We start from the raw sequence: 24,411 nt of genomic DNA on the forward strand, positions 1-24,411 counted from the left end.
GAGTTTCCGGTGAATCGAATGGTGAACGAGACGAACGAACGAACGAACGAGAGAGACGAACCGGTTCGGTTCGTTCGCCCTAAAGACTCGTTCATTCGAACCGGTTCGCGAACGAATGAGCCAACACTATTGCAGATTAGTTCCTAGCATAGCAATGTACCATATTTATACACAAAATTAATTAACTGTTCTCTCTGTTCTCAAACACAATTCATTATTTCACAGCATACAAGACCACATTGTGGCTACCTTTTAGAAGGAGCAGTTTAGTAACCACCGCCATGTAGTTGTCATACATGAGGGCTCCCTGGAGCCGTAGCGGCGCCACAGAGCCTGGAAGGTCTGCTCATCTACGGCCAGATCTGAAGGACACGTTTAGCACGGTTAGCATGCAACACAAGGGGCTGTACGGTAATACAGAACATCAGTTTATTACTAGTACATAAGCCCTACATCTTGTTTGCACGTTGGGTGTGTGTTCCTCTATTAAAAGCATGTGTTAAACTTACAATGAGTAAGAATCTGAAATTCCTACTCATACTCATTGGTAAGTTTACTGCAACCTGCAACCTGTATTATTAAAATAGTCTAATGACCTTTGGCTGCCAGAGTATTATTGAATTGGGCTGAAGAGATGAATCCTAGGTTGGCCTCGGAGCTCTCAGCGAACTCCTTCTTGGTGCCAAGTACATATTTGCTGAGGTTGGAATACTCCATATCAAGGTAGCCAGATTTATCTTTCTTTGGGTTGGTTAAAGCATGTGTACACCAATTCGATTATACACACAAACACACACCGTCTCTCACACATCCATGGGTGCACAAGCACACACACCCACCCACATTCTCTCTCTCTCTCTCTCCCTTCTCTCTCTCTCTCTCTCCTCTCTCTCTCTCTCTCTCGTACACACACTGACAGTTCTCAGTCACTGGGAAATGAATCAGAGAGGAGGTAATATCATTCGACTTGTATGCATATGAATAGTATATAATAGGATCACATACTTAAACAGTTGTATTTCTATATCCTACCTCTGAACATAAAACATTGTATTCCGGCAAAGAAATATCATAATCATATATCTAAAAATGTACAGTTTGGAATGAAAACATGATACAATAAGTACTAAGTAGAAAGGTATTTATCTGCCTATAACTTAACAATAAATGTACATTCAAGGATACATCTTTGAAGGTCACCAGGAGGTGGGCTGTGTCGAGACTCAGAGCTGTAAGGAAGAACAGGGATTGTTATAGTGACCCCAGGAGGATTATGGGGGACTCTTTCCTGATGAGGGAAGAGAGAGCTCACACTGGCCACGTAGAGCTGACCCCTCCTCCTCCAGCTTGGCCAGCACCTCCTCAGCATTCAGCCTCTGGTGGTAAAACACAGAGACTTCTGTTGAAGTTTGATAGAACACACACATTTGTGTTTGCATACATTGTGGAATGTGGGTCATTAATGGCTGGTTTAAGCAGCCTTGCTTGGCCCGGGTCGGCTTGATTGGCCCCTGGGGCTGGGCGAGGCTGCACCCCTGTGGAGCATTAACTAATCAGGGCAAACGGGTTAAACACAGAGAGAGAGAGGCAGCTCATGACCGTATTCACCACCCGCTCAGCAGTGTCTATCAGTGTCCTGGATGTAGGGCTCTGCTCCTCAACCTGAAAAAGAGAACGCAACCAGATTTAGACATCATTGAGGCCCATGGCTGTTTTTGTTAAAGCTCTACTGTTATTTTCTTAACGAGCACAACCCTGACAAAAGTATGCCGTCTTCAGCTGAACCTGACCAAACAGAGCTTTGGTCCAGACTCTTTATATGGTTACCTCCAAGGTGAAAAAAGTTTCCTAGCTCTATATTTGAGCTGAGAATCTTTCCCTAACCTCAAAAGGAATCTGGGGACCTGTCTCAGTTATAAGTACCTTTGGATGAAACTGTCTGCCTAATGACTCAATGCAAATGGATGGTTTACATCTACATCTATGCGGATGGTTGCGGTGCAGTCACCCCTTTGATTGAGCAATATGTTTACAGTAGTAGTTTAACACTTACGTAACCACAGGACTCCATAGTGAAATGTTCACACTGAAGTGTTATCGGCAATTGAAGGCCAAATTTCTTCATTAGCGGTGTGCAGCCGTCGCGTGCTAGCTCACAGGTAGATAGGCAGGGGGGCCGCGGCCGTCCGTCAACACACTCAGGGGTGTACACAGAGCACAGAAAGCTCCTCAGATGGGCAGAGCATTCAGTTTTGACCAAAGAATCGAATTGATGCATCTCCCGGCCTGCATCCTCCTGGGTGCTGTGGCCCAGAAGGTTTGGATACACTGTTTGATTATATGATACTTCCTTGCACATCGGAACATTGATGGCCTCACATGTTGGCTCTGGCTTTGGCCCTGGCTCTGCTCCCAGATCCACAGGCTGCCAGAGAGAAAAAAACATTATAGAACAGAACAAACAAAGGGTGCCATAAACACTTTTCAGGGTTCTATTTCATTCCTACTGACCGCCAGAGGCGGTGCTTTAGCACTGGATGTTCCATCTCGCGCATGCGCAGGTCGAGTAATTATACCAAAAAAGTCACCTGTGACACCTGGGTGACCCAAGAAAGTGTATATATTCCGGAGTCACCCGAGGATCTGTTCCTTCTATCTTCTCGCGGTAGCGTACTAGCAGGACACACAAACATTGTTTGTTGTAAGAGATACCATATTAGCTTGTCGCAAGTAGCCTTGTAACCCAAGGGTTGGTGCCTCGACTTGACTTCGTCCACCAAGGGCTGCGACTTGCAATTTGTTTGATTTCGGCAGGGGTGAGTAAAGTGTGTAGGCTACGCGTAGTCGACTATCCGTCGGCTAGCGCGGCAGCTGATTTCACCTTTCTACCCTTTGCTTTAATTTGCTTAGAGCATTAATTGGCGGCTAGTTTTCATGTCGCTGTGTTATTCTTTAGGTCTTGCACCGTTTCTCGTGTCCGTTCGCCTAAGCCCGGTTGCTCATTTGTATGCGCCGGTGGGGTCCAAGCCGCCGTCACTGTATTTATTTTGCCAGTTGCGCTCTTTGATTTAATCGCCAGTGAGTGGCTTGGGTTTCCAAAAGCCGTCACTGTATTTTCCTGGCGCCGTCACTCTATTGTCGGGCGCATTATTGCTCGGGTGCTCTTGCCTGTAGCTTGATTGTCTAGCCTGCGCTGATTGCTCTCCGGTTGGCTGCTTGGATTACCAAGGCTCGCCGTCACTGTGTTGTTGCCGGGGTGTCGCGTCGTTGCTCGGGTGCTCTCGCCTAAAGCTCGATTGCCTAGCCTGTGTTAATTTGCTCTCCAGTGGGCTGCTTGGGTTTCCAAGGCTTGCCGTCACTGTTATTGTCGGGGTGTCGCGTCGCTCGGGTGCTCTCGCCTGTAGCTTGCCGTCACTGTTATTGTCGGGGTGTCACGTCGTTGCTCGGGTGCTCTCGCCTAAAGCTCGATTGCCTAGCCTACTGATTAATTTGCTTGCAATTAATTTGCCGACATGCTAAGCGCCCATAGTTGTGTCGCCTGCATGGCCTCCCTGCAGGTGGAGGATGGCCCTGACCAGTGCCCTGCGTGTCTCGGGGTTGAACACCTCAGGGAAGCAGTGTCAGATAACCCGTGCATGAACTGTAGTTTCATGCCTCATGCACAGAGGCTAGCTAGGTTGGCCTAGGTGGAGGGCAGACCAGGGTTGCCCCCTTCGGGTCTTGGTCCTAGTGGCACCAGGCGCCGTGCCTCGGCAGCTGGGGGACCCCCCGGGAAGTCCCGTAAGGTCGAAAACTTGGGGAACCAAGTGGATAAGCTCTCGGATGAGGTTGCTCAGATTAAAGCCCTCCTACAGAACCTCCAACCAGCTCAGGGTGTACCAGCCGCGGCCCCTGCGGCTGCGCAACCCACTTATACAGAGGATGACATGCTGTCTACAGCTGCGTCCTGTAGCCTCTTTGCAGAGGAGGAAGAGCAAGCGTCCCTTGCCTCTCAGGCGTTCTCTCAAGGGTCTCTGGGCGGCTTGGCTAGAGGGTCAGTGTCCGGCTGCGACACTGTTAGACCAGCCGTGCGAATGGCCCTGGCAAGACTGGGGTTGGATGAAGCTCCTGTTTCATCTGCACCTGTGAACGCCTTTTTTCCACAGGCCGCTCAACCTTCCGTTTTCTCTTTGCCCCCCTCTGAGCCGTACATCGCAGAGCTTCATAGATGCTGGCCAGATTCAAGGGCTCTCTCCCATCACACTAGTGATAGCAGAGGTCTGGCAACTATGGCCAATGCTGATTCTTATGGCTTGGACCGGTTAGCTCCGATTGAGCCTGCTATAGCGTCCCTGGTTGTCTCTCCGGACGAGGCTCTGAGAACCGATGCGCGCTGCCCTCGGCCCCAGTGCCGGATTACAGATGACCTCCTTACCAGGAGTTACAACATTGCTGCCCGTGTGGGACGTCTTGGGAATTCGCTTTCTCACATCGTTCTGGCGCTGTCTCAGACTATACGTGGGTCAGACCCTCAGTGATGCTTCACTGCAAACTTTTGCTTACATGACTAGGGAGCTAGGCAGGTTAATGTAAACTGTTACGTTGGCGCGCCGCCAGGTTTGGCTGGCGCAGTCACCACTTTCTGAGGTGTGTCGACGGACCCTCCGTTCTTTTCCAGTGGTCCCAGGCCAGACATTTGGGCCAGCTGCTCTTCAGGCCCTGGAGCGAAGTGTACAGGTTGGCCAGGCTAGCCAGCAGTTTGCTAGCTTACGGCGTGCACCTCTGCTTCATTCTAGGCCGGGGGCCTCTGCGGTACCCCGTGTCTATAGCTCTCAACCACGTTCAGGTGGACAATCGAGGGGCCAGCACTTCTCAGCACGGGCTGACCAGCGCCGTAGCTCTGCGCCACGGGTGGCATTTCAGGCGCCAAGAGGTTTGGCGCCCAGCCGCCGCCCCCCCAGGGCCCCTAGGGGCAGGGGGGGTAGGTACTGAAGTCCAAGGGCCGGTCGGACGCTTTTCTCAGCAGCACTTGAGCTACTGGCAAGAGCAGACCACAAACCCTTGGATAGTGTCCACGCTATCCAATGGGTACACACTACAATTCCGACGCCGGCCCCCAACTTTCAGCGGGATCAAGGTTACCGTGGTCACCAATCCCGACAGATCCCTGGTCCTGATACAGGAAGTATCACCCTCCTTGGAAGGTGCTATCGAAGTAGTAGACCACAAGAACAGCTCGATGGGTTCTACTTCAACCTACTTTCTGGTACCTGAAGAAGGATGGCGTGGGTTTTGCCCCATTCTGGACTTGAGAGGGCTAAATCAGTTCCTCAAGTTCTTCCTTCACCATGCTGCGTGTTGCGGGACGTACTCCAGCTATCGACTCAGGGGTACTGGTTCGTATCAATAGAACCTGAAAGATGCTTACCTGTCGTGTCCCTATTACCCAACGTCACAGGCGGTTCCTCCGCTTTGCTTTCTGGGCAAGGTGTACCAAGTTCAGGTTCTTCCATTCGGGCTGTCTCTGGCCCCGCGTAGATTTACACGGTGTGTAGCAGCAGCACTGTCACCATTACAGGCCACAGGTATGGCGATACTGCCATACCTGGACGACTGGTTGGTCATTTCCCCAACTCGGGAGCAGGCGGTCAGGGACACAGCCATGCTCCTCAGCCATGTTGGACCGGCTTGGCCTCATGGTCAACTTTACCTAGAGCAACCTTACACCATGTCGGGTTGTGAGCTATCTGGGGCTGGTGCTCGACTCGGTGGCCATGCGAGCCTGCCTCTCTCCAAGCGCGTAGCTACCATTCTGCAGCTGCTACAGCGCTTCAGGCGGGGGAAGTTGCTGGAATGCTGGAATAAAGCCTCTTCCTTCGACTGATAGGTATGCTGACCTCAGCATCCATGGTGGTCCCACTAGGCCTTCTGGAATTGCGTCCCCTTCAGATCTGGGTGAATGGTCTCCACTTGGACCCCCAAGTGGCAGAGACACAAGATGGTCAGGGTGTCTGGGCGGTGCCTTCGGGCCCTCAGACCCTGGAGAGAGAGGGCATACCTGATTGCGGGGTCGCCCTTAGGGAGGATAGCTTCCCGGCGGGAGGTTGTGGAGACGGACGCCTCCCTTTCCGGCTGGGGTGCAGTATGGCAGTGCAGGACTGTCAGAGGACAGTGGGATGCCCAGCAGAGACTGGAGCATATAAATGTGCTGGGACTCCTTGCGGTGTTCTTAGCTCTCAGGCACTTCCTTTCAGTTCTGAGGGACCGACACACCTCCACAGTCTACCACGTCAACCATCAGGGGGGTACCAGATCGAGGCAGAGCCTGCGGGTCACGCAAAGGCTTCTTCCGTGGGCGTTCCCCCATTTTCTAAGCCTGAGGGCTGTCCATGTTCCAGGTGTCCGGAACACAGCGGCAGACCTTCTCTCTCGCCAAGGGCCACCCCCCGGAGAGTGGAGACTCCATCCGGAGGTGGTGGGGATGATTTGGGACAGGTATGGCAGGGCAGTGGCGGATCTCTTTGCTTCCGAAGAGACCACCCACTGTCCCCTTTGGTTCTCCTTGACGGAGAGGACCAGTCCCCTAGGGCAGGACGCTCTGGCTCATGCTTGGCCAGACAGCCTGCTTTATGCATTTCCCCCAATTCCCCTTTTACTGGCAACGCTGGACAGGGTCCAGCGTGGCTGTCACAGCCTACTTCTGGTGGCTCCATATTGGCCAGGAAGGCCATGGTTCCCACCGTTACTGAAACTCCTCAACGGAGAGCCTTGGTGCCTCCCAGAGAGACGGGACCTTCTGTCTCAGGTAGGCGGACGCATATGGCACACGAATCCGGGGCGCCTGCGGCTGTGCGTGTGGCCCCTGAGAGCCAGGACTCACTACTGACGTCTTGCGACCAGTCAGTGGTCCGTACTATTTTTAGTTCAAGGGCACCCTCCACTCGGTTGCTCTATGCAAGCAGGTGGAAGTTGTTTTCACAGTGGTGCGTGGCGCGGGGCGAAGTCCCGGAGACTTGCTCAGTGGTAGTGATACTACACTTTCTGCAGTCTGTGTTGGACAACAGAAGAGCTGCGTCTACCCTGCGTGTTTATATGGCCGCGATCTCAGCCACACACGCAAGGGTGGATAACCAGACGGTAGGGTCCCACTACCTAATCAGGCAGTTTCTGAAGGGAGCCCAGAGGCTTCAACCGCCGCGATCCCTGAGGGCACCATCATGGGACCTGCAAGTAGCTCTGAGGTCCTTATGTCTACCCCCATTTGAGCCACTAAGTCAGGCAGACCTGACGCGGCTGTCCATGAAGACGCTATTTCTCCTTGCCATTGCAACTGCAAAACGGGTCGGTGTACTCCATACCTTGTCAGTGAGCCAGGCGTGTTTGCGCTGGCACGCAGATGGGTCAGGAGTGGTGCTCTGGCCGAACCCATCCTTCCTACCCATCATGTAAACCAGTCAATCGAGTTGGCTGCTTTCAATCCCCCAGGCTCTCCAGGGGGTGCAGAAAGAGTGTCAGACCTGTTGTGCCCGTTGCGGGCGCTTAGGGCATATGTTGAAGCGACAACCAGCTTGCGTAAGACGGATAACCTCTTCGTCTGTTACGGGGGCTGCAGGAAGGGGGCTGCCCTGTCGAAACAGAGACTCTCCCACTGGGTTTTGGATGTGGTCTTGAATGCCTATGGGCACAGGGGCTCCCTATGCCCTTGGCCGTTAAGTGCCACTCTACCAGGAGTATGGCTACATCATGGGCTGCCTTGACGGGGGTTCCACTTCAGGACATTTGCTCGGCGGCTACATGGTCCTCATCATGTACGTTTGCCCGATACTACAGGGTTAATGTCGCTGCTCCTCATCCTGTGGCGACGGCTGTCTTGTCGACGGTTTCGAACCCTTGATTGGTGAGCACTCTTCGTGACCTTTTTGGTATTAGTCATCCAGTGCTAAAGCACCGCCTCTGGCGGTCAGTAGGAATGAAATAGAACGATAGTTACGTATGTAACTACGGTTCTATGAATTCCGGATGACCGCCAGAGTTCTCTGTCACTCAGACTTCTCAGATTCCGCGAGAAGATCCAGTTGGAACAGATCCTCGGGTGACTCCGGAATATATAGACTTTCTCGGGTCACCCAGGTGTCACAGGTGACTTTTTTGGTATAATTACTCGACCTGCGCATGAGCGAGATGGAACATCCAGTGCTAAAGCACCGCCTCTGGCGGTCACCCGGAATTCATAGAACCGTAGTTACATACGTAACTATCGTTTTGTCCCCACCTACTATGTTACTTTTCAACCATTCAGTGGAGCCTTTTACATTTTATACTAGACATTGACATTAGTCTGCTGTTAACACTGCCCATATTCCACCACAGATGGAGAACCCATCTGTTCGGACTTGATTTTGGCCCATAATTTTTTTATCTTATCTTCATTGATGAATACACTTATTTCACTTTGGACAAAAGGCGTCAGCAAAGTTGTAAACTTTGAGGCCACCGTAGGTAATGTGGGTGGTCCTGAATGACTTATGGTTTCGGATTCATTATTGTTGCGGCTATTTAAGCGTCCGGACGTCTGCCTGAAACCAAGTTGGGTAGCCGTGCCGGATGGTGTTTGTTTCAGTGCTAGGGAGATTGCAGGGTAGACAGTGGGAGAGCAACGTGAGGGGTATGGCTGGTGGGACTCGAGGTAGGCTACATTGCCAGATCCAAGTTGTAGCCCGTGCCTATATGCGACTAAGCAGTTGTCTATTATCCCTTCCCCTAGATCTCGCCACTGCTGCTTTGTTTTGGGTCGTTCTATTTGATTTTATTTTCTTTTGTGTTTGTTCCTTTTGTCTTTATTTTCTCAAACACTAACCCTGTTTCACCGGTTATAGGGCTCCCCATACCACCTATGTGCTGTTCTTTTATTTTGCTGTGTTTGTGTGTATTTTATAGGCCTGGGCGTGTAAAGGGTGAGTAGCCTAGCGAGCTAGCTCCCCCCTCCTGTTTACTGTTGTCGCCACTTGCCAGCCATCTCCTTGGATGACACCTGTTATGACTTGTAACTAAACATAATTGTTTGGGGGAAACTCATCTCTCCGTCTCATTGGCAAAACTGCGTATTTGGGGAACCCAGGTTTAATTTTACACTAAAAACACACTCATTAGTTAGTCCTTGAACATAACATTTTCAAGATGGCGTTGACATCGTTAGTTGCAGCTAAACTCCTTTCCACACCCTGGTTACATAAGTTTGAGAGACATAATATATGTAAAGACTGCTTCCAGTGAAGCAGTTATACTCTGTGAAGCTGCGTTTGGATGGCCCTTCTGCAGGCCTCAGACTTTGTCTTCGTGGACACACGCCTTCTTGGGTATTTCATTATGTGTCTATTTTATCTCTCGCGGATGGGGGCTTGTGTCTTTCTATCTAGCCTGGATGGGGCTTGTGTCTTTTTATCTAACCTGGATGGGGGCTTGTGTCTTTCTATTTAGCCTGGATGGGAGCTTGTGTCTTTCTATCCAGTCTGGATCATGGGAGTGTGCCTCTTTTTTTCTGAGAATTGTATTTTGTGCATCTGGGGTGTATCTCCTTATCCCAACATAGCAGCCCATACATAGGACCCCAAGTCTGATGTCAAAACCGGGTCCCTAGCGTTTCCCCTTAAGGGTTAGCACTCTAGCAGGTAGAGCAGGGCAACAGGAGAAAAGTATTGGGTACAAGACTGTGCAGCTTATAACGCGAATCGTACAAGAACTACAATTCCCTTGGTGCACTTCAATCTTACCCTTCTATAGGTTCTGATGATAGCCCTAGGTAAATTTAGACAGTGGTGTCTACTGGTTTCTACAAAGGTGATTTCTTGAGTCAATATAAAGTACTGCCTCAATAGTGCTTCAGTGCTTTCTAATACGTATATTTCCACAGGCTACAATAGAGTCGCTGTGATGCTTGTTGATAATGTAATGGCGCTAGGAGCTATTCTTCTGTGTCATTGTAGTCCCTGCGTGAATAACAAATGTTCATAATCCCTCGCAATCTCAACAAGTCTTCCTCTGAATTTGAGCAAGAAACTGTGTATTGCTGTACAAAACAGAACAGTAGTTTAACCACGAACACTTACATCACGTTTCTCCATGGTGAATTTTTCACACCGGAGACTTTCCGGCCATTGAAAACCAAATTTATTCATCAGCGTTTCGCAGCCAGCCCGAGCTAGCTCACAGGTAGCTCGGCACGGGGGCCGCGGCCGTCTGTTAACACACTCGGGGGTGTACACAGAGCACAGAAAGCTCCTCAGATGTGCAGAGCATTCAACTCTGACTAAAGGATAAAATGTATGTATCTCAAGGCCTGCATCCTCCTGGTTAGTGTGGCCCAGAAGGTTTGGATACACCGTTTGATTATACGATTCTTCTTTACACATCGGGATATTGATGGCCTCACATGTTGGCTCTGGATATGTTTCTGCTCCCAGATCCAAAGGCTGCCAGAGAGGAAAACAAACATTTTAGAGAAAAACTGAACAAACCAAGGGTGCCATACAAACTTCATGTTTTGTCCCCACCTCCAACAGACTATATAAGTTTTAAACCATTCAGTGGACCCTTGTACAGTTTATACTGGACAGTGGACATCGACATTTTAGAATGCTGTTAACATGCACTTGTTTGACGTCTTGTACTTTGTACTCTGTTGTCCGTCCACCATGTCTTTGATTCACAATAATCTTGTCCCACACAGACTCTTATCACTTATCGAGAGTCCCACATCAGACTCTTGTTATACAGTGCATTTAAATCCCCCTCCCTCTACTTATTTCCATTGTCTTGTGAATTTTGCATTTGTGTTTCCCGAAAAGCGGTATCGAATTGTGACTCTTAAACCGTGGCTCTGACCACGGTACCCTGTCTCGAAGAAAGCCAACCACCAGCTTAGCTTACTATGTGCTCTCTATAGTACTGCAAAAGTTACTGATGGTAATTCCAGCTCTGAAACAATAATGAATACGCTAGTCCAGCCTTAGCAATGCAACGAGCAAACAGCACGGAGAGAGTGAGTTATCACCTAAACTAAAACAGTGATCTCTTAGGCAATTGCTAATCCTCCTGACAAATAATCGCATCATCACACAAGCTGTGTGTGCGGCTTTGGTTTTCAGAACCAATTTAAACTTTGGTGTGGGTCTTCCCATTATTAATTTTAACCTAATAATAAATCAGAAACAATGTCCTCCTCCCTAGCGGTTACGTAACTCACGGTGGCTGCCATCGTGAAGCAAACCAAGTCACGCCCGTAAGCTTATATCTAGTTTATGGATTTGTGACCCTCACAGCGGGCAGAACATGTCATCAAGTAAGCGACAACAAAGCTCAATCATTTAGGGTTGATATGATTGTCATTTGAAATAAGTCACATTGAATTACTACAACTGCAACCAGCAAAATTCTTATGTGCTGACAAAGGGGGTTCTTTTATTTAACCCTTCACGTTACAATTCAAATTGAATAGGGCCTTTTGAAGGGTTTATATTCTTTGAAAGTAATATGTTGATGTTGATTGTAAAACAATAACCCTAACCACATTTCACTGAGATATGTGGTGCAAAAGTGTGAGTGTGGGGCATGTGTAATTTGTGAGAAAGAAATGCATTGATACTCTTAGAGAGCGGTTCAAACTGAAAATTGAGGGGATTAGTAATGAGAGGGGATGAGTAAATTAGGAATTTGTGCACCTGCAATGCATAATTTGAGACGGTGTTACTGTGTTGTTTTTTAAAGGATTTTTCTCTGTGACTTCAAATTTACTTAAATATAAATTGAAATCATAAATCTAAATGCTAAATCTTGTATCTAAATCTATATCCTAAATACATGCAACAGATAGTTATCATACAATGGGGTCAGAACAGTCTCATTAATAATGAATGCACAGAGAAGGATTCACAAATGTATTTTGTGATTTATATATAAATGACTCTTCTCAAAAATACATTTCATACACACACAAATGGATATCGGTATGTATAAATGTAAAATAAATCCATAAACAAAAATAAGTTTAACAAACAAAATTCTGATCCACACGCATAAACGTGTCGTGTTTTAAATATGTAATATAAATCAATATAATGAATTTAAAAAATGTTTGCAATTTTCATCAAAGAAATATTTGGATGTTGTAACATTTATATACAAACTGTTCAACTTGAATTTAAAAGATGCTTTTCATTTGTGAACTTGTTTGCATTTGTCTGAACTGGTCTGTATTTATGTGGATTTTTGACACTCCTGACGTGGCTGGATTCACAAATGCATTTTTTTCAACAAGGAACTCTGTAGCCAATCAGATGCCTCCCTCGGTTTCAACTGGGTTCTTGGATTGTCGGTGCCGTTAAAGTAGTAAACCATTAATAATGCTACTTTAACGGCACAGACAATCCAAAAACCCAGTCGAAACTAGATGGGAAAAGTGTGTAGTTCAAAACATGACAGCTTTTACTTTCTTGCCACCTACAGAGTTTGTTATGTACGATTGGCTGAAAACGAGGTAGGCAACATAAGAGTTGACACTATGCCTCCAGGAAGCAGCCCTTACCAGGAACCGGTGCTTTACCAAGCACACAGGCACTACCCCATGTACAGCACTGACAGGTAAAAAGTGTGATCTAGCCAGGATGCATAAATTCGGGTCAGTGTGCTATGCCTACCAGCAAGACAGCTAGATTCTAGGTGTGAAAGAGGACTTTTTGTAGGACATGACAAGGGAAGTCCCGCCTATCTAGTTTACTATCCCGTTAAAGGGAAGTGCAGAAGCAAAGACTAGTAAAGTTTGTAACCAAGACAACCAGTGAAAACGAGACTGAGCCACAGGAGCTAGGACTAGAACCCAAAGTAGATTGTTACGAGAGAGTAGAGACTCCACAGCCTAGTGTACTTAGCACAGATGTACAGACTGACGGTCCACAGTCAGCACCAGATGATGATGGCGAGAAGCTCCCTAGGGTGACGTCACATGCCTCAGACAGTGGGAGATGTCCCACCAGAGAGCGTCAACCCCTGGGGTATCTGAGAGATTATACTCTGGAAGATACTGATGATGACAGTACACTCACTAAAGTCGATTATTACAACAGAGCAGTCTGTGATGTACCTCTGACCTTTAAAGAGGCCATGAAATCAACTGAGAAAGGAAAGTGGAAGAAAGTGATGGACGAGGAGATGAAGTCCCTAGAGGACAACCAGACCTTTACCCTGACTAAGATCCTAGAGGGCAGGAAGACAGTGGGAGGAAGATGGGTATACTCGATCAAGGGTGACATTGACGGACACGATCAGTACAAAGCTAGGTTTGTAGCAAAAGGATACAGTCAGAGAGCAGGGATAGATTATGGCGAGACGTTCTCACCAAGAGCCAATCTTACAAGTATACATGTAGTAATGCAGAAGGCAGCCCAAGACGATTTGATCTTGCATCAAATGGATGTGAAAACAGCCTATCTGCACGCCCCCGTTGATCGAGATATTTACATGGAACAGCCTGGAGGTTACGAAAAAGAGGGAGAGAAGCTAGTGTGTAAAGTAGAGAAGTCAATTTACGGCCTGAAGCAGTCGGGGCGTAATTGGAATGAGATGCTCCACACATGTCTAAAAGATGACCACTTCACTCAGAACCCCGACAGACCACTGCCTCTACCCACAATAGTCTAAAGAGACAGGGAAGGTTATAGTAGTTATCTGGGTGGATAATCTTGTCATCGCAGCCAGCAACAACGAGAGTAGAGAAAGTGAAAAACATGCTTTCTACCAGATTTAAGATGAAGGACCTAGGTTGTAGTACTTTCTGGGCATCGACTTCAGCAACTCTGACGGCTGTGTAAAAGGGTCACAAAAGAGGTATGTTGAAAAGATGCTGGAACGTTTCGACATGCAGGAGTGTAGAATTGGAGAAACACCATGTGAAGAAGTACAGGGAGGCTGTCGGAGGTCTAATTTCCTTGACAACCTGTACCCGTCCTGACCTATGTTTCGTGGTGATCAAGTTATCACAGCATTTTGCTGACCCTACAGATGAACATTTGGTTACGGTGAAACATGTTTTTCATCATCTCAGAGGTACTGCAGACAAACAGCTCTGCTTCAGAAAGAGCAGCGAGAGTCTAGGCCTACGGGCATATAGTGACGCAGATTGGGCTGCGGACACTAGTGACAGACGAGCACCACGGGTATTATGTGAGTATGGGTAAAGACAGCTCCTTAGTCTCTTAGAAAACCAAGAAGCAACCCACGATTGCACTGTCCACATGCAAAGCCGAGTACATGGCTCTAGCTCTAACAATACAGGAGTGTATTATTTGGGGCAACTACTGGGTGGTATAGATACCTCTGTGTTAAAGGAAACTGTTGTTAATGAGGACAACCAGGGGACAATTGCGCTTGTTAGGAACCCTGTGTGTTGACAAAGATGTAAGCATGTGGACATTAAATATCACTTCATTAGGTCTATCATGGGGAAGGGAAGATAAAATGTCATTTGTTTCCTACCCCACAGACTTGATTGCAGATGTTATGACAAAGCCCGCCTCCAGACTTAAGCTGAGGAAATTTGCAGGCGTCATGATTGGAGTGTAAAATGTTGACATTAGACTATGCATTGTTTTGTTTTGTTTATTTATGTAAAAGTTGTACAGTTTACACGTCATTCATAGGTTAAGTGGGAGTGTTGAGACTGGATAAGTGTATGAATGCATGTAACGGTATTTGTTCAGGAGTTGCTGTTGCGTCTTGTGTCATGAGCCACGTGTGACTGATGACACCACTACCTTATAAGGGGGATTTTACCATCCTCTCCCTCGCTGTAGGCCTACCTGACTCTAAAGGTACGGCCACACCAACCGCGTTACTCGCGTTTGGGGCGTCGAAAATCTGCATTTTTGCATAGGGAACCATTTGTAAAGGCACGTAGACGCGTTACAAGCTTTGAAGCGTTGCGTTACTGTGTGTTCACACCAAACGCGACGGGGCGACAGGATCCCATACAAAGTGAACGTATAGGCGCGTATCAGGCGAATTTTTCGCGAGAGAAAAACCGGCGACAAGTTTTGATTTATCGCGCTACACTTTCGCCGTGCTCAGGCGAGCGCGTTCATGAGGATTTGTGGCGCGACAAATTCGCTCGAGTTGAAATATTTGAACTTTGACGCAGATTTTGCGTGATGACAGCCAATCAGCGTTCAACAGCGTGGCCACTGAGTGACATGTGTAACCTAACAGCCAATCAGCGTTCAACCGTCAAACTCAGTGCAGTGCCGTCCGGGGTGAACTGCAGCATGGAGGAGAAAGTGAATGTTGCCGTTTGCGACTCCCGGAGCTCTATATATAATATAATATTTGTATGCATAATATCATGGCCAAAACCTCTGTGCGCCTCTAGATGGCCGTAGCGCGGGGAGCTCTCATAGGGATTGGGCTTCTCGGGGTTTGTTTACCGGCGTTGCTATGTTTCCGGTCTTGTGTGTTCCAACCAGGGATGGAAATTAACACCCGCCACCCGCCATTTGCGGGTGGATTTGTATGGTGGCGGGTGAATTGTGTCACTTCACCCGCCACTGTGTCTCACGCAGAGAAATTACCAGGATAGCGCTCACCAATTTGGGCCGCTATTAACAGTGTTACAGGTAGGAACCAAATGGGTTTCCCGTACGTAGGGTAACCAGACGTCGTCTTTTGCCCGGACATGCCCTCTTTTTGAGACACTTTTAAAAAATGTGTGGCGGAATTTAAAAATCGTCCGGGATTTTATTAAAGCCTCATACATGTTCTCATTGTATTTGCGTTGCGTTTCTTTGGGTCGTTCGCAAACTAGTTATGCTACGCCCTCCCCTACTCAGTTCTGTTCGCTTTGCATTGGTGGAAGTTGGTAGGGGGCGTGGTTAAGTAGAGCCTTCAGATTGGACGGTTTGACTTACGCAGTTACCGTCGTGTATTTATTTTTTTACCATTATTGTTTTATAGGGACAAACATTAACAAATTTCTCCCACAGGGGATTGATAAGGTTCTATCTATTGAACAGAAAGAAACACTTGGTCATACTTTACATATTTTATCATAGCATTGGCCTACTGAATGCCACAGATATATTTCCAGCATTTGACTGAATGCCACATAAATATATAATTATGTTTTTGCACGTTTGCAACGTTTAAAAGTTCAGGGTATAAAGTTCAAGTATATGCCTCTACTAGCCAATAGGCCAATAGCCTTTTGAGCCAATGTTTTTTCTGAATATTAGTGTTAAGGGCCAATAATGCTTACTATCATACGTTAGTTACCATGTCTGTGAACACATTTGTATTCAGGCACTAATTAGATTGACTTATGATGGTGTAGCCATGCATGTTGTTTTATTGTTAACATTTAAATTTGTTTAAAATGTACGCATATATTAAAAAAATATATAGTGCATAAAAAGTGGCTGGTAAAAAAGATGAGTGGCTGGTAGATTTTTAAATCTACCTGCCACAGTGGCTGGTGGGCAAAAAAGTTAATTTCCATCTCTGGTTCCAACGGTTTATTAGGTAGGCCTATCTAATAAATCTCTGTCTATTCAATACTTCATTCACTGCCTCTTCCGTGGTCATTACAATATTATGAATATACTGCGTCGGGTCCTCCGACGTCTCTCGGTAAAGACATGCAATGGTGGTTACCTTGTTGTGGCGCGACAAATTAGACAAAACTTGCACAGCGACAGATTATGATGTGTGGCGCGACAACGCGAACGGGAGAAAGATTTCGCGTTTGGTGGGAACACACAGTTAGGGGCGTTAGACGTGGCAGACGCACGTAAACGCAGTAACACGCCCAACGCACCAATGCCCGGAGTTCAAAAAATTGAACTTTCAACGCTCCAACGCGTGATGCTTAGCCGCGATAGCCAATCACCTTGGAGCTTGACCCGACGTCACTGGCAGAGAGTAGTGACGCTTGCACAGAAGCATACGGCCGACATCATTCTTTATTCTGGGTGGAAATAGTAACATAGTTACGCCATTAAATGCGTTTATGTAAACATTTTTAGCGAGAAATGTGCATTTTACTTTCATAATGTTCACTCAGTGAATGTGAAGGATGTTTGGTTTGATAGTTATGACGAAGAGGGAACGCTTCATTCACTTGCATGGATAGCGTCTCTGGTTGCTAAGCAACCTCAACGTCTTGGCGGAATATACCTCTGCTGATCAACACTATGAATGCTGGAAACACACCAGACACACCATGTGAAGTTATTTAACCCGATTATTGTTATTTATATCCGAGATTATTTAATCTAACCCGATCTAGGCTCTATCATGCACCCAAACACGGCGGCGTTTGGGTTTACTACCTCAGACTCCTAAATCCAGCGCAGCCACAGGCGCGTTAGTCGCGTTGAACCATTTTTGTGACACACAATGATCAAGCGTCAAGTTAGGCACGTTACACGCGTTATCCAACGCGAGTAACGCGTTTTGTGTGGCCGTAGCTACGGCCACACCAAACCCCCATGGGGTCACACAAGAAGTTTCCGAACATTCTGATGTGGAGTTTCAAAGTAAAAGCCAACCAGAATCTCCAATATGAGACATATTACATATGATTTTGGATTCAATTTAAAAGAAAATGCCAAAAGGTTTCAGAATGTTCTGAAACCTTTTGCGTGACCCCATGGGGTCGTGAACTATAACCCTGAAGTGAAATGAGCCTGAAATAACAGGGCATTTTCTTTTAAATTGAATCCAAAATCATATGTAATATGTCTCATATTGGACATTTTGGTGGGCTTTTATTTTGAAACTCCACATCAGAATGTTCTGAAACTACTTGGGTGACCCTATGGGGTCGTGACCTATAACCATGAAGTGAGATGAGCCTGAAATAACATTTTCCTTTAAATTGAATCCAAATTCATTGTAATATGTCTCAGATTGGAATGTTTGGTTGGCTTTTATTTTGAAAGTAAATACCACAACGGCCGTACACTTCCTTTGATAGTATTTGCTTTTTTTGACTGTCTTTTTGTATGTACCCGACGAATGCTTTTACTTTAAACTAGTTCTAACGCTATTACCGTAATGGCTAGTATATACAGGTACGGCAAAAAACTAGGTCGGCTGGCTTGACCGCCGATCTCGATGAGTCGGCTGGCATGACCGCAGTCTAAAGGTTTACAAACGGCACCGCATACAATACTTTCTAGTCTCTATTGCAAATTAAAAGAGAGGCAAAGATAAACACTGTGTTCACCTTCACACAGGCGGTGTGACGGTGATTGATAGTTGGTAAACCTGAGCATCTGATCCGCGGCGGCCAGGGGATATCTCGCTCTCTCGCCACCTGCTCGCAGTCCTTCTGTACCCTCGTGCAGAGCGCACGGCACGGCTTGGTGTAGTCTCCGGTTTGCGGGTCCCCTTGTGGCGCGACCACACGACACATCAACTCGGCTGTATAGGGCGAACAGTGCGTGTCGATGAGCCGTTTCATCAATTCAGCGCCGCCGTCCTTCATGTACATGCGCATCCCGCGGGGATTGTGGCACGTTATGTTGTAGCTCACATTTCGACAAAAGTCGATTTTCAGAGGCTTGCAGTGCTCTCCGCTTGCTGCCACAGAAGAACTCAGTCCCAGAACCAAGATGGTCCACAGTTCCACCATGACGCTGAACATTTCAGATAATTATCAACTTTCGGGAGATTTTGGAGTAGCCTGTCTGCGCATTGAATACAGCGGACGATACAGTTCGAATGGGGGCTCAAATATAGGTATTTCGTTTCGTTACGCAAACTAAATATCTAGGGGATAACACTGTCCTACCAGCCAATCCGGGGAGGGAACGCGCAATCGATTTAGAATACGACTCTTGGACTGCATTCCAATGTTTGGGTTACATAAGTGTGGACAAAACGTAGAATAAAAACTCCAATCGCATCGATCGATCAATTTCAAGATGATAAAACAGCAATATTAATGCTTGGAAGAAAGACCCAGCCGCTATTCATTTGTTTAAAGAGGGAACGACCAGTTTTTGAGTATATTTGGTTGTTTATTAATTCATAACATGTAGAAAATAACAGTTTTTGCATTTTATGAATTGTGTATTAAATGGAGAGATTTATGTAAAGTTTGATACAATATATTGAACCGAAAAGTGGTTGGCCCTAATTTATTTAAAATCGAACGCTTCCATTCCATTAAAAGACACAAACTAACACAAACAATGACAGTGGTTATAGTGTAGTCCATCTGGACATTGGTCAGCACCCCTCACTTACCATGTTATCGTTTTAACATTAAACTGGAATGTGGTTTCAAGTGAAAGATATGGCTGCAGTAAGAACAAAATAAAAAATCAAGACATGTTATGAATGGAGTGTGCGTGAGGCAGACCATCGCTCTCTCCTCTTCCTCATGAACTCATGGTAACCTGTATGAACTGGGAAGAACACAATTGCAAGGGGTGATTAGTATGACAGCACACATCTACAGGAAGTATCTGGATGGGGACACAATTATGCACATAATGTTGGTGGGGCCAGCCTGTTAAGGCTTGTCAAACCTGAGGTGTTTAATGTCTTAAAGGATGCATGATTGATAGGATGTTGTCTTAGTCTCTTGTTGTAAGAAAAAATGCCAACAGATGTGCAAACACATTGTAAATATAATATATAAACAAACACTCACATCATCATACTGAAAGGCGGCCGTGCCTTGTTGTGAACTGTCTCTCCTCCGGAAGTGATCTGGAACACACACAGACAATTGGAGTTCTAGGTAGGTGTATGCATGTATGTATGCAAGAAAGAGAAAGAGAAAGAGAGAGAGAGATTTTCTCGGTAACGTGTATGAAAACGGCACGGCCTATGTCAAATTCTTTTGATTGAATAAAAAGCGCTATCTCTCTAGAGCCGTTGGTCGTTGCGGAATACTGTAGCAACATGGCGGCCCGGACGCCAGTAGCGCCGCTCCCTATGTAAATATAAAGTGCTCATTCTCAGGTTACAAATACACAAAGTATCTTACATTCAGAGGATTATACACTAATTACAACATACTTATGAACTTTATATTATATTTCTGGTAATAACGTTCTGCTCAGTGCCCCTACATTTTCACGCACAAAGCATCTTTAAAACTCAGTTTGTTGTTCACCAACTGCTACAATACACATACATAGCCTATAATAGTATATTGGAGATGTTGAGTGTGAAGGCAGCTCACCAGTGAGGCTGCGTAGCCGAACACAACAGGCCACGTAGTCATCGAAGGCTATCCGCCCGTGGGTGCTGTGGCGTCGAAGTACGACCCCCAAACTCTGGGGGCTGAAGTTATAACCTGCCTCCGCCAGCAAAACAACACAACACGTTCAACAAACAATACACATGCAGCATGGCAATTATTTATTAACAGCTGTGTTAATTTAAAATAAGGGGACATATTGCAGGCATAGAGACTTGCTATATCTGTACGCTTGTCCATAAAATTCATCCTATATGTTTGGAGATATAATTCTGATCAAGACACAACCAAACGATCAGAGACGACATGAGAAACTTTACACTTGTTGGGTTTGAGTCTTATTTCTGATGGAGGATTAGGGTTTCAAAATGCAGAAGTTTAATTTGTTCTCGTTTTAATTCCCAAACAGAAAAAAATAGTAAACTTGAAAGAGAATGCATGCTTTTTTCTGAAGTTCTAAAGTTTCTCAAATTAGTTTGCTCGACCACCGCTGAATGAGGATAAAGTCCTTGTTCCTACCCATGCTGCCTAGGGCCTGCTGCATCTCTTGGGCCTCGATGGTCCCGCTGCGGTCCCGGTCCATGGTCACGAAGTTCTGCTTCCAGCCGTTCAGGGCCCCCGCTAGCTCCTTGAACTCAGTAAAACCCATGGAGCCCGACATGTCCCGCTGACACAACCTTCGGTTAAAGAATGAATGCCTTTTCTTCTTTTTAGGAAGACACATACACTATGAGCAGCCGTATTATTGGCAAAGCTATATCTTTGTGATGAATCAAAGTGACATCAGAAGTTTTAAAGGAGATATCGTTGTTGCTATTGTTTGTCACTGTTTATTTGACACCTTATATAATTGGAAGGAGTGAACGGACATACATTCTTTAAGTAGGTTGCTTTATGTTGCGCTTTAACTAGACACCAACCTAACTCCTAAATTCTCAAACACACACGCACACGCACACACACACGATGAGGATACGTCCAGCATGTTGATCATGAGTCTGCAGGTCTCCAGGTTAAAAGCTGTAAGAGAGAAAACATTCAAACAGTTCAAAAACAGAGGCCGGAGCGATCCTCCTTCATGATGGGACAGCAGGATGATGCTAAACATGCACTTACGCTTGTAGGAGCCAGCCATTCCACACTGTGTGAGACACCTCTGAAGCTCCTCTGCAGAGATCTGGCCATCCTGTTGATGGTCGCAAACAAACAGTGGTGAGGAAACACTGTCAGAAGGGTGTTACACACATCCCACAGTTGCTGATATGGAGACTATCTGAAACCAGGGTAGGATTGTGTAGGCCCACTCTCTGGTACGCAGAGAACACCAACATAGGTCTGATTGTTGGCTTATGGGTCGCTGCATGTTATTGTTAGGTAAGGTATCTTCGAGCAGCACTGAATTGTGAACTGTATGGTGTGAATACTGTGTGGTATCGTTACCTGTCCGGCAACAGATGAAAAGAATCCGTAGAGAGGATCCTGCTGCTGCTGCTAGAGATATATTGGAAGAGAGCGAACCAGAGATAGAACAAGAGTTAGTGTTGCGTTTTTTTGTTAATGTAAAGAAAAGACTTGGGTACACTTTAAAGGTCCCATGGCATGCTACTTTATGGATGCTTTAATATAGATATTAGTGGGCCCCAAACACAGTATTTGAAGACGTTCCCGAAATTCAGCCGTGGTGCAGAATTACAGCCACTACGAGCCAGTCGCACATTGAGCTTTCCCCAAACGCGCCGTTTCGGTGTCTGTAGCTTTAAAGCAAATGAGGAGGAGAGAGGCGGGTCAAGGAGGAGGGTGGGTGTGTGTGTGGCCCTGAGCAGCTTGTGGCCACACACACTATCATATAATATACATTATCACGGCCAAAAGCTGTGCGAGCCTCCAGACGATATTATGAATCTCAACGACTGCGTCGGGTTCTCCGAAGTCTCTGGTTCTTCCACGTCCACATCAATCTGAAGTAGACTGAACCACGACATGGAGGAGAAAGGGATTGTTGCCCGTGATTGTTTACCGCGGTTGTCTCCCACCGGAGCCTCACTTTGGCACCACCGCCGAGGCGGCGGGAAGCGGGGCTCAAGCGGGAGACATTGGCGGGCAACAATCCCTTTCTCCTCCATGTTGTGGTTCATGTTCAGGGAGTCAAAGCCAAAGTTTCTTTCCCCCAATTCCTTCTCAACCATGGCTGAGATAACCCCCACTACGAGTCTCGTTGTGGAAATACAGAGTCTGACGTGTTATGCGCCATATCACCAACAGCAGAACGGTTGTCCAAATAACAAAGAAGTGTACACACACTTGCGTTAAAGTGTGTGTAATCAGACACACGCGCGCGAAACAAACACAACACGTTCAACAACAATACACATGCAGCATGGCAATTATTCACGCACGCACACACACACACACACACACACACACACACACACACACACACACACACACACACACACACACACACACACACACACACACACACACACACACACACACACACACACACACACACACACACACGGCAGAGAAGGGGAGGTGGCATCTCCCCTTATTTTGGATGGAATGGAGGAAGTTCTCCTCAACAGTTTTTAAAGAGCATATTACCGTGTGCAGGATCCTCTGAACAAACTCCAGAAATCATCTTCTGATCAGCCTATTGTTATTAATCAATATTATTATCATATATACACACATTATATATTAATGTGTTAATGGCCGTTAGTCTAGCCCTTATTTTCTCTCCATGAATCCCATGTCAACATTTTAGGCACCGTAATCGTTGTTGTTGTGTGGTTGTTTTGGTCAAAGGATGGGTAGGAGCATTCAATGGGATCCAGTCATCCAGTTGTTCTGGATGAACAATGCATTCGAGGGCGTAGCTTGGCAGGACGTCGCCATTCTTAAGATCCCGTGTTGGGTAACCGCTCCAACCGGTGGACGTAGCATGGTTAAGCGACTGCACGTTGACCCCAGGAGAGACTAGTCGAAGTTATCCGTTTACTTAACCACAGTAAAGTGTATTTTCCTTTCGGAGTGATTAAGCATGTGGACTAAAGCCAACAACAACTTCCTCCCCGCCCCACCGCTTGCTCTTCAGAGAAAACCATCCCATACCTTATTACACCCCTCTTTGTAAACGACCACTTTCGTGCATTTGCATATTTCACAAACTCTTGCTTAATGAAACCGTTTACTGACATGCACTGCTTCCTATTGCTGAACGAAGGGGCTTGAACTTAGGTATATAGCCATATGCTAGTTTTATCTAAAGTCTCGTTTCTTCAGCAAATTGAGGCCTCTTTTTATATATTTATTCATTTAAATCTTGCCGCTGTTGGTTTTTATAGAAGTAAATATGAAAAAAAATCTTCGAGTTGGACCCCTTTAGTTAGCCTAAGTCTTTTCTGTGATAACTTGCGTATCAATCACTTAATTATCGCTTAAGAGTAGCCTACAAAGATGTACATGAACATAAATTATGCCTATAATAACATGGCCAGATTTCTGAAAGGAAAAACTTGGAAATTTGTGTCGGAGAACAAAAAGGGACATAGCTAACTATACACATTTTCCCTATTATCATGATAAATGTTGCCTACTGAAGTGAAGGATTGAGGAACATGCCCAACGGTTTTCTATAAGCCTATGTGGTTTAACTTTTGGTAAACCAGCCCAAAACAAGCCAAAGTAGGCACTTCGAATAAGGAATCGTTGTTAATTATTGCCATATGACAGGGTCGGTCATGTCTGCAGAAACAGGGACCATTTCCGGGGACATATTCGGACGCTACGCCAACTTACAATATCGCCTATAAATTGCGCATCATTTCTTTAACTTACCCCCATCGCATATCCCGCTTGCGGGGGAGCGCCATATCCCGGATAAGCCATCGCTTAATGCTTTCAGATATCGTGAGGCTGTTTTTAATATAATTGAGAGCGCTCTGCTCGTCGGTGTCCGTGTGTTCAGGCTCGGTTTGATCTACTGATAGGCGTGTCATCCCCAAACTGCGTTGTATATGCAACTAAGTAACGAAGTGTTGATCCATTATTTATAATTATTTAATAGACCTAACAAGCGGAGGTTTACTTTTTTTGTAAGACACTGCATACTCTGTATTTTTATTGTATTTATTGGGCAAAACAGGGGAGACCAGGAACCATTCAGATCAGAT

General features: G+C 46.3%; 2 protein-coding genes across 4 annotated transcripts; both read right to left on the reverse strand.

The window, feature by feature from the left end:
• Positions 1–237: 237 nt before the first annotated feature.
• LOC130391244 (uncharacterized) lies at positions 238–18,813 on the reverse strand. 2 transcript variants are annotated; one of them, XM_056601278.1, is made up of 8 exons: positions 18,248–18,813; positions 10,086–10,448; positions 2,054–2,425; positions 1,609–1,662; positions 1,313–1,376; positions 1,186–1,229; positions 597–741; positions 238–362 (listed from the first exon to the last, which is right to left on the reverse strand). In XM_056601278.1, the coding sequence occupies exons 1-8, from the start codon at positions 18,665–18,667 to the stop codon at positions 253–255; spliced, it is 1,572 nt and encodes a 523-aa protein (XP_056457253.1). In that variant the 5' UTR covers positions 18,668–18,813; the 3' UTR covers positions 238–252. The 2 variants fall into 2 exon arrangements, with proteins under 2 accessions (XP_056457253.1, XP_056457252.1); XM_056601277.1 differs by having other exon boundaries at positions 1,600–1,662.
• Positions 18,814–18,999: 186 nt separating this feature from the next.
• LOC130391255 (sorcin-like) lies at positions 19,000–24,238 on the reverse strand. Of its 2 annotated transcripts, none has more exons than XM_056601295.1 (8): positions 24,077–24,238; positions 21,677–21,724; positions 21,353–21,422; positions 21,213–21,256; positions 20,756–20,903; positions 20,219–20,332; positions 19,682–19,740; positions 19,000–19,433 (listed from the first exon to the last, which is right to left on the reverse strand). In XM_056601295.1, exons 1-8 carry the CDS (start codon positions 24,125–24,127, stop codon positions 19,407–19,409), a joined length of 561 nt encoding a protein of 186 aa, XP_056457270.1. In that variant the 5' UTR covers positions 24,128–24,238; the 3' UTR covers positions 19,000–19,406. The 2 variants fall into 2 exon arrangements, with proteins under 2 accessions (XP_056457270.1, XP_056457269.1); XM_056601294.1 differs by having other exon boundaries at positions 21,677–21,727.
• Positions 24,239–24,411: the final 173 nt, after the last annotated feature.

The sequence above is a fragment of the Gadus chalcogrammus genome, chromosome 11 (assembly GCF_026213295.1).
Source record: "Gadus chalcogrammus isolate NIFS_2021 chromosome 11, NIFS_Gcha_1.0, whole genome shotgun sequence".
Classification (NCBI taxonomy): Eukaryota; Metazoa; Chordata; class Actinopteri; order Gadiformes; family Gadidae; genus Gadus; species Gadus chalcogrammus.